Source organism: Panthera leo, chromosome F3 (genome assembly GCF_018350215.1).
Source record: "Panthera leo isolate Ple1 chromosome F3, P.leo_Ple1_pat1.1, whole genome shotgun sequence".
Taxonomy (NCBI): Eukaryota; Metazoa; Chordata; class Mammalia; order Carnivora; family Felidae; genus Panthera; species Panthera leo.
In genome coordinates, this window is record NC_056696.1 from 36,625,067 (window position 1) to 36,650,722 (window position 25,656).

Genomic DNA, 25,656 nt, shown 5'->3' on the forward strand with positions numbered 1-25,656 from the left:
CTATTTAAAATGTAGCCTATGAACAACAGCAGCAGCCTCAACATCCCCTGGGAGCTTATTGGAAATACCTAATCTCAGGCCTCCATCCCAGACCTGCTGAATCAGAATCGGCAATTTAATGAGATCCTCAGTGGTTCTTATGAATAAGAGTTTAGGAAGTGCTGATCTAGATACTTTTAAGGTGTTTCTTTTTCTGGATTCTATTTTTTTTTTTATTTTATTTTTTCAAATAGATGTTTTGAAGTCTTTTTGGCACACTAATCTACCATATATTAACTGCATAACCTAGAGAAGTTATTTAACATTCCTGAGACTCAATTTTTATAAAATGGATGTAATACCTCCAGCCCCACAATTTTTCTATAGGGGTTAAATGAGACACCAAGGGTGATACATTTATCCCTAGGAACCAATAAATTGGAGACATTTGTATAATATCAATAATAAAATTGAAAAATTATTCAATTTTTTTCATTCTTATATTTTGGTACACTGTGCAATGGGCTAAAGATTGAAGGGCTTTTTTCATTTATTTTGCCAATTTTGTGTGTTTTTTTTTCTTTAACCCTAACTGTGTATAATATACTTACTTAATGTTCTGGTACAAATCTAAAGGAAAATATTAGAACTTTCAGGCTGACTTTTTAGAATTAAAATGTGATATAGCTAAATTATCCTGACTGGTTTTATAATTAATGTTGAAATTATTATATTTGTTAATCATTGAGCACTGAAAAAAGTGATGGCTTTATAAAGTGGGAAAAATCTTTTTATTTAGAATATTTTTAACTCTGGTGTGCCTGGATGGCTCCATCGGTTAAGCGTCCAACTTCAGCTCAGGTCATGATCTCGTGGTTCGTGAGTTCGAGCCCCGCATGGGGCTCTGGGCTGACAGCTGGGAGCCTGGAGCCTCCTTCGGATTCTGTGTCTCCCTCTTTCTCTGACCTTCCCCCACTGTGCTCTGCTCTCTCTCTCTCTCTCTGTCAAAAATAAACATTAAAAAAATTTTTTTTAAAGAATACTTTTAACTCTACTGTGGGATTGTCAATTTGCTAGAGGCAAAGGAACTAGTAAAATTTAAGTCTATTCCATAAGTAGAAGAGGTCATTGAAAATCCAGTCATTATTACAGTATACATGGATTATAATAAAGAGTCTAGGCCTGATTAGCTTTAAATGAGTTTAAATCAAAGGAACATGATTATATCCTCATTAACATTTTCAATGATTGACGTTCAGTAAAAATGGCCTTCACGGTTTGCATTGTTCAGTTATGTTGTAAGGACGACAAAGGGCAGGGCATCTTCTCTGAGTTGTATGTGATTGCAGTGTGCATTTGGTCCAGCACTCTAACCCTAAGGACGGAGACCAGATCCAGTCTAGACCCTGTGCTTAGGTATGCGGGCTGTGTAGATGAGGACCCAGAAGGTTTGATTCTCATGAGAAAGTGTTGAGAGTAAAAGAAATCTTTAGAGAAGGAGCCCCTGATTTCATCAGTGATGATATTGATGATCAGAAGTTTTATGTAAAAGCACCCAGCCGAATGTCAGTCATGTACAGTGCATTTAAAATCTCTTTGTGGAAAAGTTTCTCACTGATTCCATTGACTCTGTAGAGGAGATAATAGTGAAGGATGTTGAGATACAGGTGACACCTGTTGAGATACAGGTGACACCAATGAGATTTGGCCATAGTCTTCTCAACCGGAGCAGGGAAGGCGTGTTTCAGCCTTTGCATGTGAGTTAATTGAGGTAAATACATAGTTGGCAATATTGGGTTCCTACCAGGATTATGACACAAGATTCTCAGAGGATGTGTGCTGACAATAAACTTGTACTTCCTGGAACTACAAAAACTAGAGACTGTCTTTACAATATTGTGTAGCCTCCCTTCTCTTGGATTTATTCCTTTATTAGACATGCTTTTACAAAGCACCAACTATGTACATGGTACTTTGCTCGTCAAGAGGACGGTCCCAAGCTACATACACTTTGGACTTTGCATTGAAAGGAAATAATATTGACTAAATAATTCCTTTATTGCAGGTTTTTACAAGGGAAATTTATGTATGCTATATATATTTTTTACCCCTCACTATAATAACAATAATGATCACAATAGTAATGGCTGCTAATATGCACTTTGTGCCAAGCACTATGAGGCATGTTACGTACATTAACTGATTTAATCTCCAGAGTAAACCTTGGGGTGGTTATAATTTTTACAGAAATGGAAACTAAGGCACAGAAATGTTAAGTATCTTAATAAAATCCACAGAGTTAGAAAGTGGCAGAGCCTAGATTTAAACCTCCCTCCAAAGTTCATGCTCTTAAGCACCATGCATCTCCTTCTGAAATGAGAACACTGAGGCTCAGTGACACTGATTCTGCTAAAACCACAGATATGGCAAATAGCAGAACTAAAATTTAAACCTCTATCTATGCGACCATAAAATTATACTCTTGACATTACATAAAATTGGCCTTAGTTTGGTGTTGAAGACCACGTATAAAACAATGATTGCCTAGTTTTTGAGGCCATAGGAAAGCAAAGAAAAGGAATGGCCTTATAGAGTTCATCTACTTCTTATTTTAACTGTTCCACGTGGATCCTATCACACCGTACATCAAAGTCAGTGATTTACCCAAAGATTTGCTTGATTTTATCAAAAGGGGTCAAAGTAAGAACTTCACAGCAAGGCTTAAATGAAAATTCAGGTTTTCTTGCTCACTCATTCATTATTCAACGAGTTTTATTGACTACCTACCACGGGTAAGCCATTTTGGTTACACCCTGAATAAAGATGTATGTCTCCTGCACTCACTTCTCCTGCGATCTGGCCCCATCCCTGGAATGAAATATTGTTCTCTGCAGAAAGCCTGGCTAAAGAAAATTCAACAGGCCACTTTCCTCTTAGAAATTGAAATTCTCAGATCTGGAAATTTCTGTTCTATCGCCAGTAGCATCGTTTACACCCTCTGCCTTAGCAAGTCATTATGGATGTAAATAAATTTTTGATTCATGAAAAAGTAGAAAAGGAAGAAAGATGAAGCTTTTGGAAAAGACTTGTCTTTGAACATCAGATTTCTTCCTTTAAAATAAGGTACTAGGAAAATAAAGAAGAAACAAAAAGAATTAAAGAATAAATGAATAACACACACAAAAAAATAAAATAAAACTTGGCACACCCCAAATATTTGCTGTTTAAAATCTAAACTATGATTGAAAGTGTTAGGTGGTTCACCAAAATGTTAAGAGCCATGCAACCTATCAAATTTTTGAATGGAATTGAGGATACAGTAAACTTTGAATAAAGAATAAATTTTTCTTTGACAGCTTCATTAAGTCCTCTTTATTAAGTCAATGTGTTTCAATTTACAGAAATCAACTGTGGCATTTGAAAGATAGCTTCATAAAATATAAAAAACTGTTTTCTAAAAATACCGAGGATATAAACAAAAAGCCTATGTAAAGGCACGAGTTTGTTGTTGTTTTAATAAAAGCAAATCCAAAGTGAATATAAAATACAATAAAATAACTCATTAGCAAATGTCTATTAATTCATCTGTAGGAAAAGATCTTTTATATGGAACAATATCAGAAACCACTCAGTAGTTGCTGCTGGAAATATCAAATTTTATGTTTACAATTCCTCTTTTCCTGTCTCATTTTTAAATGAAATTAGGTTAAACATATATTAAAAATAGAATTAAAATAGGGGCACCTGAGTGACTCAGTCGGTTAGGCATCCAACTCTTGGTTTTTCCTCAGGTCATGATCTTGCAGTTTGTGAGTTCAAGCCCCATGTCCGGCTCTGTGCTGACAGTGCGGAGACTGCTTGGGATCCTCTCTCTCCCTCTCCCTGCCCCTCTCCTGCTCACTCTCTCTCTCTCTCCCTCAAAATAAATAAATAAACTTAAAAAATCAGACTTAAAATAGAAAAACCCTATGACTTTGTATGTTTGAAACATCATTCTGTACCACAGCTAGCATATCCTTTTCCCCATCCCAGGCTTCTGCTTCCCCAAATCCCTGCCCATCTCTCAGTAGTTTCAGGGGAAAATACAGTAAAATATATGCCCCAGAGCAATGAGAGCAAGCAGCTGTTTTTGTACTGTTGGGAGTACATTGGGGAGTGTTTTGATCTGACTCATATGAGGCATATTAAAAATTGCCATTTTAATTCGATTTCAGCATTAACAATTGTTCCTTCCCTTCTGCTGACATTGACTTTAAAGTTAGTGTCAGTAAAAATGAGAACTAGAGACAGAGGTGGTTAGAGAGCAAATGGGGAGAATTATGTTAGTAAATCCTAAGAAAAGACTAAGTATAGTTGTGATAAGAAGGTATTTAAAATTTAAAAAAAAAAGAAAAAAAAATGTGTCAGTCATTACTCATGCATGCCTCTGTGTGTGTGTGTATATATATATACATACACAAAGTTTACACAGCAAGGGAAATCTTTAAGGTAAGGATTTGGCTTTGACAATTAATCCCCAAGAAATATCCATTGAGCATTTGTTGTGCATAAACAGGCACTGAGGAGAGCAGGTCTTATGAACAGGGAAAGCCTTGTGCAATGCTTACTTTGCGAGGTATTTCCCTGAGCCAAAATTTTGTGGTACTCAAAATATATAGGGAGATGTTAAATATCTTCTTGTGAAAACCAAACCCTGGAGAAAAGATCTTTTCTAAGTCTAACTGATGTTTATCTTCATTTGATCCTAAGCAAGTCTGCGTACTTTATGGGAAAAAATGTCTCTGGCATGTTGAATTAGTTCATCGACAAGCTCTCCCTATAAGGATATGCTTGGGTTTGTTTGTTTTCCAAAATAAAATTCCTGCAGTGAAAATATGTTTGTGGATGATACTCCCCACCTCCCCCCGCCTTTTTTTTTTTTTTTTTGTTATTGCTATTGCTATATTTTGTATTAATGTAGTGAATTTTCTATTAGGAATGCAAAACTATCTCTAAACATAACAATAAGAGCTAACATTTATTGAGCACTTATGATATGTCCATCAACCATTTAAGCTAGTGAATCCTCACGAAAACAAAAACTTTAAGAAGTAAATTTTACTCTTTTCTCCTTTTTTTTTTTTTTTTTTTTTTTTGCAGCTGAGGAAACAAGCCGTGAGCTAGACTTAGTGTAGGTGTGTTTTACTTCAGGGACTTTGTTCCTCACCACTACGCTGTCCTCTTTGTGACAAATCTTCTATGGTTGGCTAATACAAAAGTTGCCAAACATATTGATAAAAAAAAAAAACCAAACACTTGACAAAAATTTCAGATTCTTGATCATGATTTTTAAATTAGAGAAACACTTGCCTGTTTCATAGGTAAGTGCATTAAAATCATCAAAAACAAAGGAACAAATATTATTTATAGTAATCTCTGGGAAACTAAAATGCTCTTCCCCGAAATCACCTTGTAGTGTTTCTTTGTTCTGAATAAATATATTCTTCCCTATAATTAAGCTAACTTACCAAAATGGCTGCTTTCCAAGTACATTGAATTATTAGAAAATACACCCACACATACACACACACATACACAATACATTTAATGCTTGGGCATTCATCTCCTTTGAAACTGGTCAAATTAGTTTTTACTTCTCTGAAAAATATTTATATGTATATAAACATGTAAATTTATATATAATAATAGAGTGTGTATATATATATATATATAAGTATATACACACATATATATGTATAGATATACACAATACCAAAATAGCAAATACAATAAGAATTATGGTAACCATACAAATTTTCTTGTTTTCTCCTGAACAGAGATTTTAAAATTGCTATTCTCAGCCCCTAGGGCTCCTTGGAGTTGTCTTTAGAAAGGGCAGGAGGCTATGTGACTGGACCACAAGGTTTCCTTCAACCTGAGCTGGTCCACATTACGATTTTGTATACTGGGATTACTCATATTTTCCTTGAAGGAGTACTGTTGTGCTTACAGAAAGAAAAGTCTGAAACCCACAATTCTAGAACTTCTTACAACAGCCAGTAGATGGCAAACTTTACTGCAAGGAAACAGTTTGGCAGACTATCTAAATTGGTCTGAAAATACCAATTGCACTTCATATCCAGTAGTTTCTGGCTCTGGATTTAAATTTTATATGAAAGTGGGGAACAAAATTCTCAATGGCCATTTCCCTGGGAATTAAACTCCTCCAATTATAGTTTTAAGTATTTTTATAAGTTTTGTTCTTTTTTTTTTTTTAATTTTTTTTTTAACGTTTATTTATTTTTGAGACAGAGAGAGACACAGCATGAACGGGGGAGGGGCAGAGAGAGGGAAACACAGAATCGGAAGCAGGTTCCAGGCTCTGGGCCATCAGCCCAGAGCCCCGACGCGGGGCTCGAACTCGCAGACCGCGAGATCGTGACCTGAGCCGAAGTCGGACGCTTAACCGACTGAGCCACCCAGGTGCCCCTATAAGTTTTGTTCTTAAGGTATTATTACAACGAAAATTACTTCATTGTTGACTAAGTGTTCGCACAATATACTAGGCACAATACAATAATATATACAGATGACAGATTTTTTTCAATTAGGTGCACAAAACTGGAATAATTATAACCCTTACCTCATGACTTCATTGGGCTATGCATAGTTTATTCTTATTTCTTTAATTGGCTATTTAGCTATTTTTAATAAGGCAGTAAATTGCAAGTCCTTTGTAAGTTTGAAAAATTATAAGTTTCTTTTTGAGAGGCAGTTGTCTTTGCTTGTTTACTACAGTCCTCTCAAGTGTCAGTTAATAACGCCTGGGTCATAGGGGGCATTTCCAAGAGGTCCCATTAGCATCTTACCTATGGACACACCATAAACCCAGGAAGCAAGTGTGCAAACGGTGCCAATATTCCCATTCATCCTGGATGAGACCCAGGAAAAGCATGTGCTTGATAGATGATCTTGTCCAGAACGAGTACTGAAAACATAATTCAAAGTGTATGTGTGAACAAAGCGATGGGGGTCAGTGTGCATGACCAAATTATAAATATCCATTTTTGCTTTTAAAAATATCTTTATCAGATGTATTCTGTAATAGTTTAAAAGTCTCTAAGCGTTGTAAGGGAAACACTAGTCCACTTTTTGCCATCCCCATTCCTGCTTCTTACTCCTAATGTGCATTCTCCAGAAGCAACTCCTTAAAACTCTTTCAGTTCTTTCTTACGGTTTTTATTTATATACTTGTAAATACTAGGCTGAGATTTTCCCTTGCTTTTGATACTGGTATAATCTATTGGAATCCTACTATGCTAAAAGTAGATTTAATTTTCCCGTAGTTTTCAACTACACACACACACACACACACACACACACACACACACACACACACCCCACAGCTCTGCTGCTTTGGTTAAATCATGTATTATTAGCATTATTGGTATTACAAAGAACTCTCTGCAGTTACACAGTATATTATGATTTCATTTCCCATTATGTGCAACCTTTTCCCTAGAATTAATACTAGGAAGATTTTAAAAAAGAGTTTAGTTTTCCATTACTTCTCTATATGGTACTCTGCATTTTCCTTCTTGGAGCTCTGCTTTCTCTTTCAGCACTGGTTAATCTCTATGCTGGTAGCATACCTGTAGTACAGCAGGCAATTTTCAGTAAAATGTTCTGTTTCTTTATTAGAACGCTTGTATGCTAGATTCCATGTCTCTTTCTCGATTTACACTCCCACTTTCACGGAACCTATCTTCTAGAATCTTCCTGAAAAGCGAGTGTGTGAGGTGAAAATTTGAATTTCTGAATCTCTGTAAATATTTTTCTTCTCCCTTAACATTTGATTGACAGTTTAGCTGGGCATAGAATTCTAATTTAGAAATTATTTTCTTTCAGGATTTTTAAGGCATGTTTCTAATGTCCCCTGGCTTCCAATGTTTCTGCTAATAAATCAGATGTTATTCTGATTCTGTTATCTGATTTCTGATAAATCAGATGTTATTCTGATTCTGTTATTCTGCTGATAAATCAGATGTTATTCTGATGCTTTGTAAATGAGTTATTCTCTGTTCCACCTCATAAAAATGATGAGGTTTGCTGTGGATTTTTTAAAAATTATTTTCCTACAGCACTTAGTAGAAACTTTAAATCTATACACTTGTTTTTAATTATGGTAACAATTTCTGTATTTCTGTCATAATTTTAAATTCCTTCTCTCTCCTCTCCTTGCCTCCTTCCCCCTCCCACCCCATTTCCTTTCTTCTCTGATTTTGTTTTTCTTTTTTAATATTTCTAATGTTTATTTTTGAGAGATAGAGAGATAAGGCACAAGCAGGGGAAGGCAGAGAGAGAGGGAGACAGAATCTGAAGCAGGCTCCAGACTCTGAGCTTGAACCCATGAACTGTGAGATCATGGCCTGTGCTGAAGTCGGATGCTCAGCCGACTGAGCCACCCAGGCACCCCTGTTCTCTTATTTTGAAACTCCTCCTTGAGTCACTCTCTGGTTCCCTGTTGCTTCTACCTCCCATTTCCAATCTGTTAGTATTTTTTTTTAGCATCTGGTAGATTTTCCTCAAAATTACCTTTCAAGTAACTCAACTGGAGTTTTCATTTCTACTACTGTATTTTTAATTGTAAAGACCTCTTTTGTTATCTAGAAGTTTATTCTAATAACTTCCTACACTTATTTCATTGCTGCAATATCCTCCCTTAACTCTTTGAATATGTTAAACCTCAAAGTTTCATAATTTTTTGTCCACTCCCTAAATTGTCTTTGTCTCATCCAAATTACTTAAAAAATATTTTTTTGTGTGTGTGTTCTGTTCTTAGTGTTTTATCTTAAAGGGTTTTCTCCATCTGGTAATCTCATAAAAATATGTTTATATTAAATAAAGAAGTACTACTGTTTCTTAAGCTGATTAGTGGATACAAGGATGTTTGTTTATCATTATTATTTAAAGTATAATTGTAATAACATTTAAAGTATAATTAAAGGATAGCAATTCCCTATATGCATATATACACTTTACATATACTCATATATGTATTTGTTTAAAAAGAGCTATTGGAAAGTTCTTTTATTTCATGTTACAGGACTTTCTAGCTTATTAAATTTATTCTAGAGTGATTGGCCTGGGTCATTTCAATGGGGATACCCAATACCAATATCTGTACGTATTTTCTTTTGGGCTCATCAAGAGAAATAATTATTTCCTGCTTAGGGAGTAAATCTGGCTGCTGGCATTTTTAGAACTGAATTAGAAATGAGGATGGGGAGGGTCTCACAATTCTGTATGTAGATATTCACTTCCCCCCTTTTTATCAGACCAGAGCCAGCCACTCCCACATCACCAGCACTTGTGCCTTTGGCTTTGAATCGCCTTCATGGGGGAAGGGCAGTCATGTAGTTTCCTGGGATGAAAGATGGAACATGGGAATCTAACTGTACTTTTGGTAAGTTTTCCAAACAACCTTCCCATTTTCAGCACCACTTGAGTACCTGGAACCCCTAATTCCTGAAACTTTCTGGGGTTCCGCAGCATCAACTGGCTTGCTTCTGGGATTCTCTCACCTGGGATTTGCTTATTCTGGTATACTAAGTCTATTCCGACTCATCCATCTACAGACAAGCTTCCACTTATATGTACGAGTGTATGTATATGTGTATTTATTGCTGTCCCCTCAACCTTCCTTCTGGATCTTGTGAGTATGACGATTTCATTCCTTCTTGTCCTTTTTTTTCTCCCCTAGGACTGTTTCTATGTGTTATTTATTGAGGTATAATTTACATATAATAAAATTAACCCAATTTCAGTGGCAAACACATATGGTCAATAGCTATTACTACAATCATGGTATAGAATGTTTCCGCAGAAACTCTACAATTAGTTTCCTTCACCCACCTCCATTCCCTGGTGACCACTGAGCTGCTTTCCATCATTGTAGCTTTGCCTTCTCTAAAATGTCTAAATGTCTCATAAAATTGAATCATCCAGCGGATAGTCTTTGTGTCTGGTTTCTCTTAATTAACGTAATACTTTAGAGATTCCCCCTTGTTGTTCACTGGGTCAGTAATTTGCCCATTTTATTCCTGAGTAGTAGCCCAATGTGTGAGATATTAAAATTTACTTACCACCTGATGAACATTTGGGGTTTTTCCAGTGTCAGCCATTATGAATAAAGCTGCTATGAATTTTGCAAGCAAGGTTTTGTGTGGATATTATGTGTTCATTTTCTTGGGGGAAATATCTAGGTGTGGGATTCCTGAATAAGTGTATGTTTAAATTAATAAGACACTTTGAAACTTTTTTCCGAAGTGGCTATGCCATTTTGTATTCCCTCCAGCCACGTATGAGATATGTGACTGATAGAGCAGTACAACAACAGTAAAAGTAGTCTTTTAAGGTATGATGCATTACTAAAGATAAAAAGGATATTTTATGCCTATGAGGGTCAAGCCAGCAGGACAATGTAACCATGTTAAATTTCTGTGACACAGGAATATAGTTTCAGAATATAGAAGTGAAAACTGTCAGAACTAAAATGAGAAATAGAAAAATTCATATTCACTGTCAGAGATTTCAATGCATCAATCTCAACGAAGAGAAGCAGAAAAAGCCCCAATGTTATAGAAGTTCTGAATAACACAGTTAGCAATTTGATATAATTGAGTTTTACAGATTTTCCATAGTTCAAAGAAGAAAGAAATCACCATGAAAATCGGAAAATATTTTTATTTGAATAACATTGAAAAGAAATCACACGAAATGCAGTAAATACACAGAAATTTTGTCTTAAATTAATAAATTAGAAAGAATGCCTGAAAAAGTAAGTAAGAAGCTAAACTGCTTAAATCTTAGTAGAATTAAGAAAATAAAAATGTAAAAGCAGAAATCTAGGACAGAAAACAAAGATCTTCTGGAGAAACTATACAAAGTCAAAGGCCAATATTTGAAAACACTAATATAACTGGTAACACACAGGCAAGAATGATTAGTTACTGAGAGAGAGAGACAGAGACAGAGAGACAGAGAGGATTTGAATAAGACTTCCATTTTTTCCACACCCTGTGAGCACCTAGTAATGCCAATTTTTGTCATTTGCTCTTTCTAGTGGGTAAGTAGTGACACTGTTTTTAATTTCTGTTTCCCTGATGGCAAATAATGTTGAGTATTTTTCAATGTGCTTATTTGTTATCCCTTCACGTCTTTCATGAATTTTGGAAAGGAACAGAATAAAACACTTAATGCAAATATCATCATGTTTACATCAGAAACCCTACCCAGTAAGTATCCTAACTTTCAAAATAATACAGCAAAAAGAAATGGACTTTAGAATCAAACAAATCAGAGATTCAAATCCTTCCTCTCTTTGACACCATTCAAATGACTTAGTCCTTACAAAGCTTAGCTTTCCATCTGTAAAACGCTTTACACAAATATTGTTAGAAATCTATTTTAAAAGTTGCATGGAAAGGCGTTGGGTATAAATGCCAATTTCCTTCGCTGTCTGTCTTCCCACACTAATTCTTTATTTCATGGCTTCAGTGATAATGCTTGATGATTAATGAAGGAAACGACCAACAGCATCACCATCACCACTAACAAAATAAACAAAACAAAAATAAATGGAAAACCAAATTTCATCAATGCCCTCCCTTGCTGGTGCAGTTAAGAGGACAGCTGGAGTATTCAACTGAGTTTTCTCAGCTTGGACACAAGAACTTTAAATGCTTCCAAAAGTTTGAACTTATTAAATATTTCTTCATATCCCTCCCCATTTCCTGCCCCACACCCTCTCACAATTTTCTTAGTATTGCCAAGAATGCCAATACCCCTCATGCGTTAGTTCTTTTGTGTGCAAATAATATCTTTCCTCCCCTTGCATTCATTAAAAAAAAAAAAAAAATCTCAAGTACCTTTTCTTCAGTGAGGCTTTTCCTGGTATGCTTTCCCTGACACATGTGATTTCACAGCACCCTTCCATGTTTCGGTTGTGACATGTTCCCCCTTCCTTCCAATATGTATGGACACCTGTTACGTGATGAGTAATATTGCAGACCCAGGAAATACAGACAAGGTTTCTTCCTTTCCTCCAAAGAACTAACATTCTAATGAAGAAAATAGAAAACATATACAGAAAAAAATAACAGCATATGTAACATAGCAAATAAAACAACAAAATTTAGAAAAGGAGTTCAGAGAAAGCTCTCAGGAAGTGACACTACAGCTAAGACATCGCATTTGAAGATGTGATAGGAAAGCCAGCATCTGAAAAAAACAAAAAGACTGAAACTAAAGTAAAAGGATGGTTAGTTGAGTTTTCTCATAGGGAGTAGAAAATGTTGGCTCTCTGATCAACCCTCCTGATAATATATAAGCATATGTTAATTTCTTTCTTTCTTTTTCTTTCTTTCTTTCTTTCTTTCTTTCTTTCTTTCTTTCTTTCTTTCTTTCTTTCTTCTTCTTCTTCCTCTTCTTCTTCTTTACTGCTTATTTATTTTTGAGAGAGAGAGGGAGACAGAGTGCGAGCAGGGGAGGGCAGAGAGACAGGGAGACACAGAATGTGAAGTAAGTCCCCAGGCTCTGAACTGTCTGCACAGAGCCCAATGTGGGGCTCAAACTCACGAACGGTGAGATCATGACCTGAGCTGAAGTCAGACGCTCAACTGACTGAGCCACCCAGGTGCCCTTATAAGCATATGTTAACTTTCTATGTGTAGGCACTGGAGGAAAATTGTTGGCTGCCAGAAAGACTCCATAGAAGATAATTATGAAAATATTCTCACTCTTGTATGACACACCAGTCCATCATTTCTTTTAAGTATCTTCTCATCACCCTGCTTGTGGCCACACCAGGTTACAAGAACCCCTCTTCTTTTGCAGGAAGAGAGGGAAAAGATTTGTCATTACATATTTCTCAAGGTTTGCACACTATTTTCTCCCAACAGTTGATTTATGTCTCATATCCTAAGAGCAAACTCCCCATTTTGTAATTTTTTTTATTACAAGCCTGTACTGTTGCCCACTCTTATATTTGTGAGTAATACTGAGAGAAAGAAAGTAAAAATAAGAGAATGATATAGTAGATGAATCCACATGCAAGACAGTGTTTCATGGGAAAATACAATTGAGTTGAGAAATCATAAGGCTTCTCAGTATACACGATTGAGAAAATAACTATGCTGTGATCATAATCTATGCATATTTGGGGACAACCTATATGCATATACATAGCTAATGCATTTGTCAACAAATTAAAGAATTATTGTTTTTCTGTTGGTTATTATTCCAATTAGAATTTCAAAAAAATGTATCCCTAGAACAGAGACGCATATAAAAACACAAGTCCACAGGAAAATAAAAGTGCATGAACTTGACTACATCTGTTTCCTTGCAGAGGGATTTATTTAATCTGTCATCTGTAAACTGTACATAGTAACACTGTGTTGCTATGAGGGTTAGAATAATATATGTGGAATACCTGGCAAGCCTTCAATAAATAGTTGGCACTCTATCCTGTTTTAGTTATTTTCATCTTCCTATGCTTTTCTTTTTAGAATACAAAGGGTAACTGTGACAAAGCAGTCATAAACTGAGTCATTCATTTGAATATTAGTTTTAGTTAGGCAATATATTCAGAGACAATTTTGTATGTCATTTCCCAGTATATTCCAGGATCCTCCACGGGAGAATGTGAATTTCAAAAATGTGTGTGTGTGAGACAACTTAACAGTTGCTTCAATGCGTTCCATTGCTCACTTGGCCCCGAGAAAGGGAAGTGGAGGAAAAGCAAAGAATCTGAAACCAGCTACTTTTGTTTCCCATTACCAACTATATGACAAACCATCATTAATGAAAGACCTCATCATTGGACACCATTTGCTAAAACTCATCATTAGAATGCAGCCAACTGTATTTCATTAATGAGTTTCTTTGAGATGCGTGGAAGCAGAAAGAAGATCTTTATTTTTACCCTCAGCCATTTATTTGTAAACATCTTGACATCTCTTATTTCCTTCTAGATTCCTCTGGCAATAAAAATGACACCAGGTGCCTCGCAAGTTCTTGCCGAAACAATTCTACATGCAGTAATACTTCAAAGGACAACAGTTGCCACTGTTCGGACACAGCGATTGATTTGGACAAAGACTGTGACAGCACGAAAGACCCATGCTTCTCCAATCCCTGTCAAGGAAATGCCACGTGTGTGAATACCCCAGGAGAAAGGAGCTTTCTCTGCAAATGTCCCCCTGGTTTTAGTGGGACAACCTGTGAAACTGCCATTGTTTTCTGTGGCACAAGCTCCTGCCAACACGGAGGTGTTTGCCATCAGGACCCTGTTCACCCCGTCTGCATCTGCCCAGAAGGATATGCTGGAAGATTCTGTGAAAAGGGTCATGATCCGTGTGCTTCCAGCCCTTGCCACAACGGAGCCGTGTGCCAGGACGGGATGAATGGCTATTCCTGCTTCTGTGTCCCAGGATATCAGGGCAGGCACTGTGAGCTGGAAGTGGATGAATGTGTCTCAGATCCCTGCAAGAATGAAGCTACATGCCTCAACGAGATAGGAAGATACACTTGTATCTGCCCCCGTGATTATTCTGGTAAGTGCTGTCACGTTTGAATACCAGAGGACGTAATCAGCTTTCCCTTTCTTCACTATGACAGAAGCAGAGGTGACTTACTGTCTTAGGCGCTTGTTTATGAATATGGTCTTGGCAGGAATTAGAAAGCATCCGAGACTACTAAAAATCCACTGGGCTTAAACATTTGCCAGATGTCATGGTTGTCGTTTTAAATAGAGCCCTTACATTATTTAAATCTGAAGTTCAGTCTAGAAGTAGTGGGCCCTATGAGGCCTAGCTTTCCAGGTCAGGGCACTTCAAGTTTCGTCAAGAGAAGATTCCTTTTGTCTTAGCTAAAGTGTGCCTATCAGCTAATGTCCAAAGCCTGACATTGCAGCCAACCGGGAAAGCAGGCCATGGAACGGATACATGTTAGTGGGTTCTAAGGTGGGATCAACGGATCAGTGATGGCAAGGCTGATGTAATATGGTAAATGAGTTAAACCACAATTTTATTAATAAAGAAGTCACTTCTTGTTTAATTTCTTGGAAACAGTAAATAATAGTACCTCATAGCCATTCACCAAGTTTCTGTTGAGGTGGTATTTCAGTACAGAGTAACGAGTTGACCATTCATTCACTAAAAGGTTACATGTTATTTATTACCTTCTCTGCTCCCTATCCTCCAGAACCGGTTACCCATTTAGGTCATTTCTTCATGGTGACCATCTCTGATGCACTGTTTCACTCTCTGGATTCTCTACACTAATCCATGCTTTCCCCCATTCATTCATTCTGACTTCTGCTCGCCACTTTCCTGTGCTTCCTGACTCACCTCGCTGTGACATTTTTCACATTTTAATGCCACATTTCCCTTATCGCTTGCCACTTTTATAACCTCCCGTGGTACTTGAATTTCAACTTGCCTTCTCGCAACGCTTTCACGCTTACTTCTTTTTCCTGTCATTCTTTTTCCATGTATGTTAAGCAATATAATTATTTGTAAAGTATTTCTCTTCAAAATGTATCCCAGTATGTCATTTTTCTAATATTACACATTCTGGAAACATCTCTTATAAAATAGCCATTTCCCTAGTTGCTCTGACATGAAATTTGCTCCCTTTCCCTCAATCCTCACCTAAAACGAATATTCAAAATCTATCTGGACATCCAACATGTCTTCCAAATTGAGCTTATCCACTCTGTTACCAGTACCTTGGCTCATGTCCTCATCATCTTGTGTATACTTACTATACAACCTCCTAGATTCTATTTCCGGCCTCTGCCTTCTCCAGGTTGTTCTGAACAGTGCCCCTGAAATCATCCTTCTAAAATAGATCTGAGTGTGCCATTCCCTTCTGAAGAAACTTGAGAGCTTCCCACCACACGAGAATAATTTTCACGTCTCATTAAAAACCCTCCACAATTTGTCCCTTACATTGTAATCGTATCTCCCCACCTCCTTCCACCAGAGCATTCCATTTCCTGAATTGTCTTCATCTTCTGTTCAAATGGTTTCCCTCCCTCCCTCAATTCACTGTCTACTCTGTGACGTTCTGTACGTTCAGTACTTCATTCAACTCTCGCCTAACTCAAGAAGCATTTCTGATTTACCATCTGCTGAAATAACACTTTCAACTGCAACAGTAATTATTTATTACTTCCGTAGTGGTTTGCGCCTCTATTCGTGAACTTTGTCCTGTTCTTCAGAGATCTGTGTTTTTGTCTCGTCCCACTGAAGTATTACTTCCTAAAGGACAGAAGTCATGTATTATGTTTAGGCTTTAACTCATCAGTCCTTTTTGGGTATTTATTATATGTCAGTCATTGTATTATGAGAAGGCACTATTCCCAAAGTGCCCAGCATAGCCAATAATGGCTGCTTAATAAACTGTTACTGAATTGTTTTAATTTTCTAAATTTTTCCATATATTTCTGGACACCCTTTGTGGTAATGAAACTGAGGTAAACATATTAATAGTTTACCTTCTCTATGCTTTGTGTTGGTAGAATGCTGTGTTAAGTGGAAAATTATTTTATTGATTGCCTTTAATTACAGTACTAAGCTAAAAGTTATGAGGAACAGTAAAGGGGGTTATAAAACAGTACTCATACGTGAAAAGCTCCTTATCTATATGCCAAATCATCGTGTCTATTTTTTTAAAACTGAGTTACAGCAATTGAATTTCAATGTTTAAAATTTTTTATTAAAAAAAAATAAACTTTTGTGGGGCTGGTGTGGGATTGCTTTTGTTTATAATGGACACATTTAAAACCCACTATGGTTTAATTAAGATAGTATCTTCTATTTCCTGCTGCTAGTACAATATTGCGAATGGTGACTGAAAGAAACAGACATGAGATCAAAGAAATGTTTCAGCCATTTTAGCTACAGTGTTCTTAAATAGTCTCATAATGGCAAAACACAGCTTGAGAAATGATGTTTTACAAGGTATGTTTTTATTTTTTACATTTCAATTAATTGGATTGTAATGAATCCTTTCAGTGGCATAAATTTAGGCATAAAAGATGTCAAGAGTATATTCCAAATGGGAAATACAGTAAAATTCCATTATAAGACATTTTACTCTACAACGAATTAATTTATACTGTGGATAAATCGTATCCCTGCTGGGCCCAACGAAAATCAATGCCTTTTTCTCACCATAACGTTAGCTCAAAGCCCACAATGAGGTCACCTCCCTTGTCCAAACCCTGGTATAATAGAGTTGTTCCCTATTTGACTATGTTCTTCTCTTGCCCTCTAAGAAATCAACTAACTTTTATTATTTTAGCTCTGTTGACATAAATATAACTTGCTTGCAGAGTTTAAGTGACAGACTCATCAGGCAGTAAGAATTATGTCTGATATTAGCTGGTTAGGCTTATTCGGACACAAAGGTATGATTTTCGTCTTGATCACCAATCTCCACAAGTAAAACAGCCTGCATTCTGGGAGCTCATCAGTGGTTCCCAGCCCTGACTAGGCATTAGCCATTACCCAGGGAGATCTGAAACAAAGATGCTCAGATTCCACCTTCAGAGAGTCAAATTTAATTGACGAATCTAATGTATAGGTAGGGCTGGGAGCCAGGAGTTTGGTTTTTGTGAACTTAATTTAGAAACTTTTCTTGCAATATCCCATCATTTAGACCCACAAGGAGGCTTGCTTTGCTTCAGCGCTATCCCATGGCGACCAGTGTTTGTGGTAATGAATGAGGAACCCAAAGAAGGTCTATAGGACCAAGGCCAATTAATGAGAAACCCAAAGAAGGTCTCTAGGACCAAGGGAAAAGCTGGAGTTGGGAAGGGAAGAAGACTATTAGTAATCAGCATGGATGCATAGATGCTCTGCCTGAACCCAGACCTCCCAATGAATCCTGGAAACTACTATAATAACCCAGCTGCCGTGTGCTACATCCAAATTTAGAGGATCATAAAGAACCTGGCTTACAGGAAAAAGCCTGTGCTCCTCAGTGCAGCAAAGTAAGAAAACATAATAAATTTTAAAAGACAGAGAGAGGGAGAAGAGGGAAAAGAGCAGTAGCCCGCGGAGAGGGGGTTCACACTGCGGGAATCCTTCTCTGTGCACGCCACTGTGCTTCCTACGTGGTGATTCATGAACTGCAGAAATAGGCTCAGAGAGAGGCAGAGCTGGTGAGAAAATGCCAGGCATAAGCAAAAACTCCAACTTAAGCAGAAAGGAAGCAGCTGCAGACTTTTTGAATGGAAAGAATACATGAGCTCGTAGCTGCTTTTAGTTCAAGTTTATGCAGTGTACCGTTCTTTCACTGAGGGCTTTCTTAAAATTAGCAGATTGACAAATGAACAGTTTTCATGTTAAGGTGCCTGAAGCATGAGAAAAATGGGGCTACAAGAGGGCAGGACCAGGCCAATCTGATGCATGATGAAGCAAAACAGTGTGGGAAAATATCTTACTTCCTTCATTAAAAAATAGGTCTTTGGCACAAAAATAATCTTTTGGAAACTAAGAAAAGAAACACCATTAAATTTACTTATTGATTGCAAGATGCATCTTTATTTCAAGGATGACAACATACGAAAAATTCATTTTATATTCACGAAAATGTGTTAGTGTATGGAGACTAGTTAGAAGACTAGTTAGCACATGGAGAGACTACTCAGTTAGAAAGCCATCCAGACCAGGGATAAGACATTAGGACCTGGCCAGGAAGAGTGACTGCAGGGATGAATGGGAAGGTAGGTGTAGGGCTCACTAAGAAGACGGCTCACTTGGCATTTATTAAAGCCAGAATATTTCCAAGCTTATTTTATCCAAGCAAAACTTGAAATCTCTAACATGAAAAATAAGAATGCATTAAAAGTCCAATTGCCTATTCCAGCTCAATAAACTTATTTCTATCAGTGGTTCTCAAACTTTAGCATGCATCAGACTCACCCAGAGAGCTTATTATAATACAGGTTCTGGGGCACCTGGGTGGTTCAGTCAGTTAAGCATCTGACTCTTGATTTCAACTCAGGTCATGGTCTCACAGTTCTTGGGATTGAGCCCCACACCAGGTGGACAGTGCAGAGCCTTCTTGGGATTCTCTCTCCCTTTCTCTCTGCCCCTCTCACTGCCCACCCCCATCAAAAATAAATAAATAAAGTTTAAAAATACAGTTTCTGATTCAGTAGATTTGTGGTGGGGTCTGTGCATTTTTAACAAGTTCCCATGCAATATTGATGCTGATCTGCTGGTTTGGGGACCACACTTTGAGAAACCACTGATGTAGACAATTATGTGGATTTTCATGGGACAACACAAAGGTGTCTGTGTGTGTGTATGTGTGTAGTATTTTTTGCTAGTAACAGTCCTGGATAGATGATATGGATAAAAATAAGTATCTGCTCAGGGGCACCTGGGCGGCTTAGTAGATTGAGCATCTGACTTCGGCTCAGGTCATGATCTCACAGTTCGTGTTTTCGAGCCCTGCTTTGGGCTCAGAGCCTGGAGTCTGCTTTGGATTCTGTGTCTCCCTCTCTCTCTGCCCCTCCCTGGCTTACACTCTGTCTCTCTCCCTCTCAAAAATAAATAAATATTAAAAAAATAAAAAATAAATAACTATCTGTTGAATTCACCCAGCCATTAATGTTGTCAAAACACACAAACACCCGTATACACTCAGGTGTGTATACAGATTGAGTTCCTGCAACGTGCCAAGCATTGTTACAGGCTCTGTAAATATAAGAATAAAGAGGTGATGAAAAAGTCCTCTTCCATCTTAGAGGGAAGAGACAGACATGTATAAAATAGTAATAAATAAAATACATAGTAGGTTAGGTGGTGATAAGCACAGTGGAGAAAAGTAAAACAAATAAGGGGAATTAGGAACTGAACTTCAGGTAGAATGACCAGGGAAGGCGCTACTAAGAAGGTTACACATGAATAAAATTCTAGATAGGTAAGGAAGGGAGTTAGCAAATGTCTTGTGGAATAGCATCCAGGCAGAGGAACAGCAGATGTGAAGGCCCTTAGGTAAAGAGTACTGGAAAGTCTGAGAAGCAGCAATGAAGCTGATGTGACAGGAATGGAGGGAGCAAGGAGAAGACATAATAGGGTCAGACTATTGGGGCTTGTGGGCGGCTGGAAGGACTTTCTCTCTTGCTCTTAATAAGATGGGAAGTTGTTGGATAGTTTTGAGGAGAGGACTGGAATGATTTGATTTACATTTTAAGAAAATCACTCTCCTTGTTATGTTGAGTATATACTGAAGGGGGTTGTTAGGGTAGAATCAGAGCGCCCAATAATACAACAATCCAAGTGAATGGACTATCATTACATGGGAAAGAACAAAATAAAAGTATCAAGTGTTAACACCTTTCCCCCTTTAACGTTTAATTAAGATAGGAACGAACACAGAAGGATCATGGATCATGCAAAGAAAACGTGAGCATACCTTCCCTGACCTGCTCTCTATTGCCCTCTGGTGGGAGGTCTAGATTATTCAGGACAGGTCTATTCAGAATAGTTCCAACAACAGTGTTCCTCAGTAGTTTATATCAACCATATTTTCATACAGTCTTTCACAGGCACACTTGAAACTTATTCTACGCCTTTGAATTACATATAAATTACTCATTTATGATTTCTTATCAGACCTTCTTCTATTAATAATTTTTTATGTTCTTCTCTGTGCCTTCTCCAATATTCCTCATCCATTCTGCCAGACTAACAGGTATGATGTCACTAACTCTGACAGCCATTGGCACTAACCCTGCCATTGCAGTAGCATTTATCAAAAGCACAATTTGAATTTCAGGCAATGAGGAGATTTGAATCTAGGCTTACTGTTCCATCTTCTCTAAATATATTTTTGATCAATTAAATACTTTTTTAATACCATTTTTCTATGAAAATTCATATAGATAACTTAACGGTGATGAAAATAATTTGGGGGAAATAAAAGTATTGTGTATCATAAAATATAAGCTTTTTCATGAGAAAAATTGTTATTATCATTATGATTACCATTATTATTGAAAGTTTTTGCTGATTACAAAGTTAACAAATAAACCATTTGATGAACTTAAGTCAATTTATTGGGAATAATTATTAACAGTCCATATTTATATAAAGATATACAATATGTAAGACATGAGTTTTTTTAAATCTTTTTAATGTTTATTTTTGAGAGAGAAAGAAAGAGACAGAGAGCAAGCCAGGGAGGGGCAGAAAGAGGGAGACACAGAATCCAAAGCAGGCTCCAGGCTCTGAGCTGTCAACACAGAGCCCGACACAGGGCTCGAACTCACAGACCATGAGATCATGACCTGAACCGAAGTCGGACACTTAACCAGCTGAGCTACCCAGGCTCCCCCGCTGTAAGACATGAGTTTAAAGAACACTTAAATATTGTTTCTGTGAGCATCTATCTAAATACCTCACATTTTACTCCCCACATAATATAGATATTCATAACAAATATCTTTCACACCCAAAAGGCAAATAATGGGTAGCAGGCAAAAGAAAACATTTGGATTTCATGGGTTGTATCTTCATGTTATCAAAGGAAAATGACTGGTTTTCTATATGCTCTTAATGATGAAACTGATCATTTCTGTAGCGTCATATAAAAAAAAAATTATGCACGTATTCAGGCTTTTGCTCAGAACTAGAGCCATCTGAAACAGTTTTATGAAGAAATGAAGTTTCTGGCTTTTGACAAGCGTTTGTTGAATGAGCGCACAAAGTAACAGATACTATTCACTCAGCAAATATTCAGGACATGCTTCCATGGCACTGGACATTGTGCCAGACCATGGAGACATAAAAATGACGAGGACAAAATTTATCCCTGACGAAATACTCACAGTTTACCCTGGGAGAAGGCAGGCAAACAAAACTTACAATCGCTCTCTGACCAGAATGCTGACGCAGCACAAAGAAAGGAGCCAATGACACTGCTTCGGATCAGGAAAATCTTCACAGAAAAGGTGGCCTACGAGCAGAGCAGCAATGCATTTCGTTCAGGATGTTCAACTGAAACTTCTGCCCTCTGACTACATTTATTAGTACTTTTATTGTATGAATAAGAACGAGCTGAAGAGCAAGGGAGAAGGACTGCAGAGGGTTTAGCGAGGGGTGAATGTCTCTTCTGTCATCTTTGCTTTGACGGCTGGTTTGTGGTTTAGCGAGTAGCTGTGAATGGCGTGCTCCATTTTAAACCCCCTCTGTCTGACTACTGCTCTTAGTGATTTCCTAGCCATCAGCAGGGTGGGTGTGCAGGTCTGAGTGAGGAGGGGATGAGCCAAAATATATGTAGTAATATGAAGAATGGGTGTAGTGGAAAGGCTGTGGAATTTGAGAGCAGAAGACAGGGCTCCCAGTCCCAGCTTTGATGTGTTCTAGTGGTTTCTAAGAAAGTGCTTTGATATTGATAAATAGTTCTGAGCTTCTGGGTCCTCACTCTAACATACAGGCATAATATCAACTAACTCTCAGGGTCACGGTGGCAATGCAATGATTTACTGAAAGTTTTCCCATAAACTATGAAGCCATGAAAATGCTGGCTGTCACTATTTTAATATCTTCAAATATTGCTGCTAGTATAAATGCTAGCGTTTAACAATCTTTACCTATACTTTTCATAGGTATCCTTTTCTTATACTGAATTGCTTTCTTTTTGGAATATATTAGAACCATACTCAGTAACAGATTAACTGAGATCATAATCTCTGTGCTCTATTTACATGTTTAAATGGGAAAGTTGCCATATGTGTAGGCAAGGATTTAATTTCTGAAGCCACCATATCAAAAAACCAAGGAGTTAAGAATGTATTAATACTATAACATTTCAAATATTCAGGAATGACAATTATCCTAATAAAAACACAAGAAAGATATTTGTTATGATTAAAACATTATAATGACAGAAGTGTGAAATGTAGAACATTGGCATATTTAGCACAAAATGCAACTATTACGATTTTCCTATTATGATCCCAAGGAACTTCAAAATTAAGCGAGATAGAAACCATTTATAAAAGTAGAGTGTTTCTCAAACATAGCATCTTGGAGACTTTGAAATGAGTTACTCTGAATTAAGCTCTATATATATCTTACCAATGTTACATACTAAAAATACACAGATACATACATATTAAATATAGGCTACTATTGAGGAAGTCATGCATATTAACTAGGAATATATTTTATTTATTTATTTGCTTTTGAGAGAGAGCACACGCGTGAGTGAGCGAGGGGCAGAAAGAGAGAGAATCACATGAGGGGCAGAGAGAGAGGGAGACCGAGAGAATCCTGGGCAGGGCTCAAGTTCACCCATATGGGGCTCCAACTCATGAACCGCGAGACCCTAAGTAGGATACCCAACCGACTGAGCCACCCAGGCACCCCAGGGATGTGTTTTAAAATAAAATGATGTCTTTTGACATGTTCTGAGATTTATGATAGGAGTAAAGTGGGAGGAAGAGCATCCAGGTGGATTTAGAAAAAAAAAAAATGTGTAGAGAAGAAGGAAGGGTGAGTTAGTGCTGGGAGAAGCAGCAGGCGTGGGGAAGCAGAGTATTTCCGCAGACAACCGTACCCCTGAAATTATCACTGCTACCAAAAAGCACAAGAATGCACTCCCCGCTCTCTGCTCTTAGGACTGACAAACAAGAGCCAGTCTTTCTAGTCCTAGAACTAGTTCTAGCCTCTAAGATTTTTCTAGAAAGATCGGAATGCTAAAATGGTGCCAAGAACATTCTTCAATTTGCACGGCTGATAGAAGCAGACAAGAGGACAAATAAGACAGGAATTAAGAAAAGCAGCAAAAAACAAGTCTGAAGGCAGAGGTTATTCCAGGGAGGTCTCTCTGGGAAAGTTAAGCCCGTAGAAACGGAAGAGATTGATTTCCAGGTCTCTAATGACAAGTTAATAAAACTAATTCATAAAGAAACACTACATACTGTGCACCAGGGTGTCTTGCCATTAGCAGCGCCCACAGACGGGAGAGTTCGAGGGTCGTGAAACGCAAGGCAACTGCCCAGTTGCAAGCCCCGCCATCCACAGTGATGCCCTATTTCCCCAAAGGCAGACGTGGGGGGACCCCACTGCCTTGCCGGGCGGGGCGCGCAGGCCTGGGGATTCCCCCCAAGGAGACCCCGGAAGCGAGGGCTGCCGGCGTGGCCGCTGGGGTCTCCGAAGGAGAGCCAACTGCGCATGCGGGACCTGCTCCGCGCTCCGGGCAAGCGGGAATCCCGCCCATCCCGGTTTCCGTTCCGGGCCAGGACCCGGATCAGGAGAGGCCGGGTCCCTACCCTGGGACGTTGGGGGAAAGCCAGGCATCTGCCAGTGTTCAAGCCTGCACCTTCAGAAAGAACCCTGACATCCGAAAGCCAGTTATGTCGCGAGCTCTGAAGCCGTGCTTGGTGGCACCAGTATACCCTGGGATGAAAGACGTCTGGGATCTCTGGTTCTTGGAAGGGCGTGGGTCCCTATCACGTCCCAATGAGGACTGTCGCCAATATGCAGCTCCCCGCCTCAGAGTGACTCACAGGGTTTGGGCAACCCTGCCCCCCGGGGATGTGCAGGTGGTTGGCGCCAGGCCCTAGCTGCACAGGCCTGGAGGTCCTGGCTGTTCAAGACTTGCTGAAAGGGTATGTACTGGGCTTGCCAAGGGTGCGGTTCAGGGAAGTCAGGGATCTGAAAGCCATCCTGGGTCTGGAGAGGCCGGGTCACCAGAGCGGCGGGTTCTTGTAGGAAATAGGCATCTGCCTAATTCCGCGTCCTAAACGACCTAATGATGACTGTTCCCCTTGAAGGCAGATCTGGGGGAGTTTGACTGCCTTGCCAGGACCAGGCGGGGCAGGCTTGCTTGGGGGTCCTCCAATAAGAGACATAAATGTAGCGTAAATCTATAGCTGTAATAGAAACTAGTGCTAATGCACCTCATTGCACTAATACTTGGTCCTCCAGCAAGAGATACCAGGAGGTCCTACTACCCGGATAGGCCTGGCTGCTGGGGCTTTGGTGCCAGAGAGCTAATCAGGCACATTGGTCCACTTCAGCTGTCTGGAGCAAGCAGGAATCCGGTCCAGCCCTGGTCAGAACCCGGCCAGGACCAGGTTCAGGAGAGGCTGGATCCCTATGGTGTTCTATGGGGAAAACCAGACATCTGCCAACGTCCAAAGGCTGCACCTTCACAAAGGAACCCTATCACCCCGAAGTCAGACACATGGGGAATTCTGAAGCCTTGGTGCCTTGGAATGAGAGATATCTGGGATCCCTCATTCCTGGAGAGGCCTGGGTCCCCATCGGGCAGCACTTCCAAATGGGGAATGATTATTTCTTCTCTGTAGCCATAGTATCAGATTGTCTTGTGGGAGGAGCGTCCCCCTCCACGCACGAAGTTATCCAGATGTGAGACTGGGCCATAGACCTCAGGCCTGAAGGCCTCCAGGTGCCCAAGGCCTGGAGAGAAGGCCACGTTACACATACTGGTGCAGTGCAGTTCTGGGTAGCCAGAGAATTGCAGAAAGACCACCGTGGAGAGATGCCAGTTCCTCGGAGTGGGCTCTTTAGGGAACAAAGCGTGGGATTCCATCCCTAACCTAGCTATAAGCGTCTGTTCCCCAGAAGGCACATCTGTTGGGAA

General features: G+C 38.7%; 1 protein-coding gene across 1 annotated transcript; it reads right to left on the bottom strand.

Annotated features, from left to right (window-relative positions):
- Window positions 1–24,223, bottom strand: LOC122211537. Its single transcript, XM_042924778.1, has 6 exons — window positions 23,969–24,223; window positions 21,872–21,999; window positions 11,889–12,080; window positions 6,828–6,946; window positions 956–980; window positions 1–136 (listed from the first exon to the last, which is right to left on the bottom strand). The coding sequence occupies exons 1-6, from the start codon at window positions 24,221–24,223 to the stop codon at window positions 1–3; spliced, it is 855 nt and encodes a 284-aa protein (XP_042780712.1).
- Between the last annotated feature and the right edge of the window lie 1,433 nt (window positions 24,224–25,656).

Bases quoted from the DNA above. Each gene is read 5' to 3' on its own strand.
- LOC122211537 (XM_042924778.1), bottom strand. From the start codon at position 24,223: ATGCGCAGTTGGCTCTCCTTCGGAGACCCCAGCGGCCACGCCGGCAGC. The intron at 22,000-23,968 runs GTATGTAGTGTT...CTCTGCTCGTAG, and splicing joins GCAAGACACCCTGGTGCACA to GCCACCTTTTCTGTGAAGAT. The intron at 6,947-11,888 runs GTACTTGAGATT...TTATGTTTTCAG, and splicing joins AAAGCCTCACTGAAGAAAAG to TACTCGTTCTGGACAAGATC.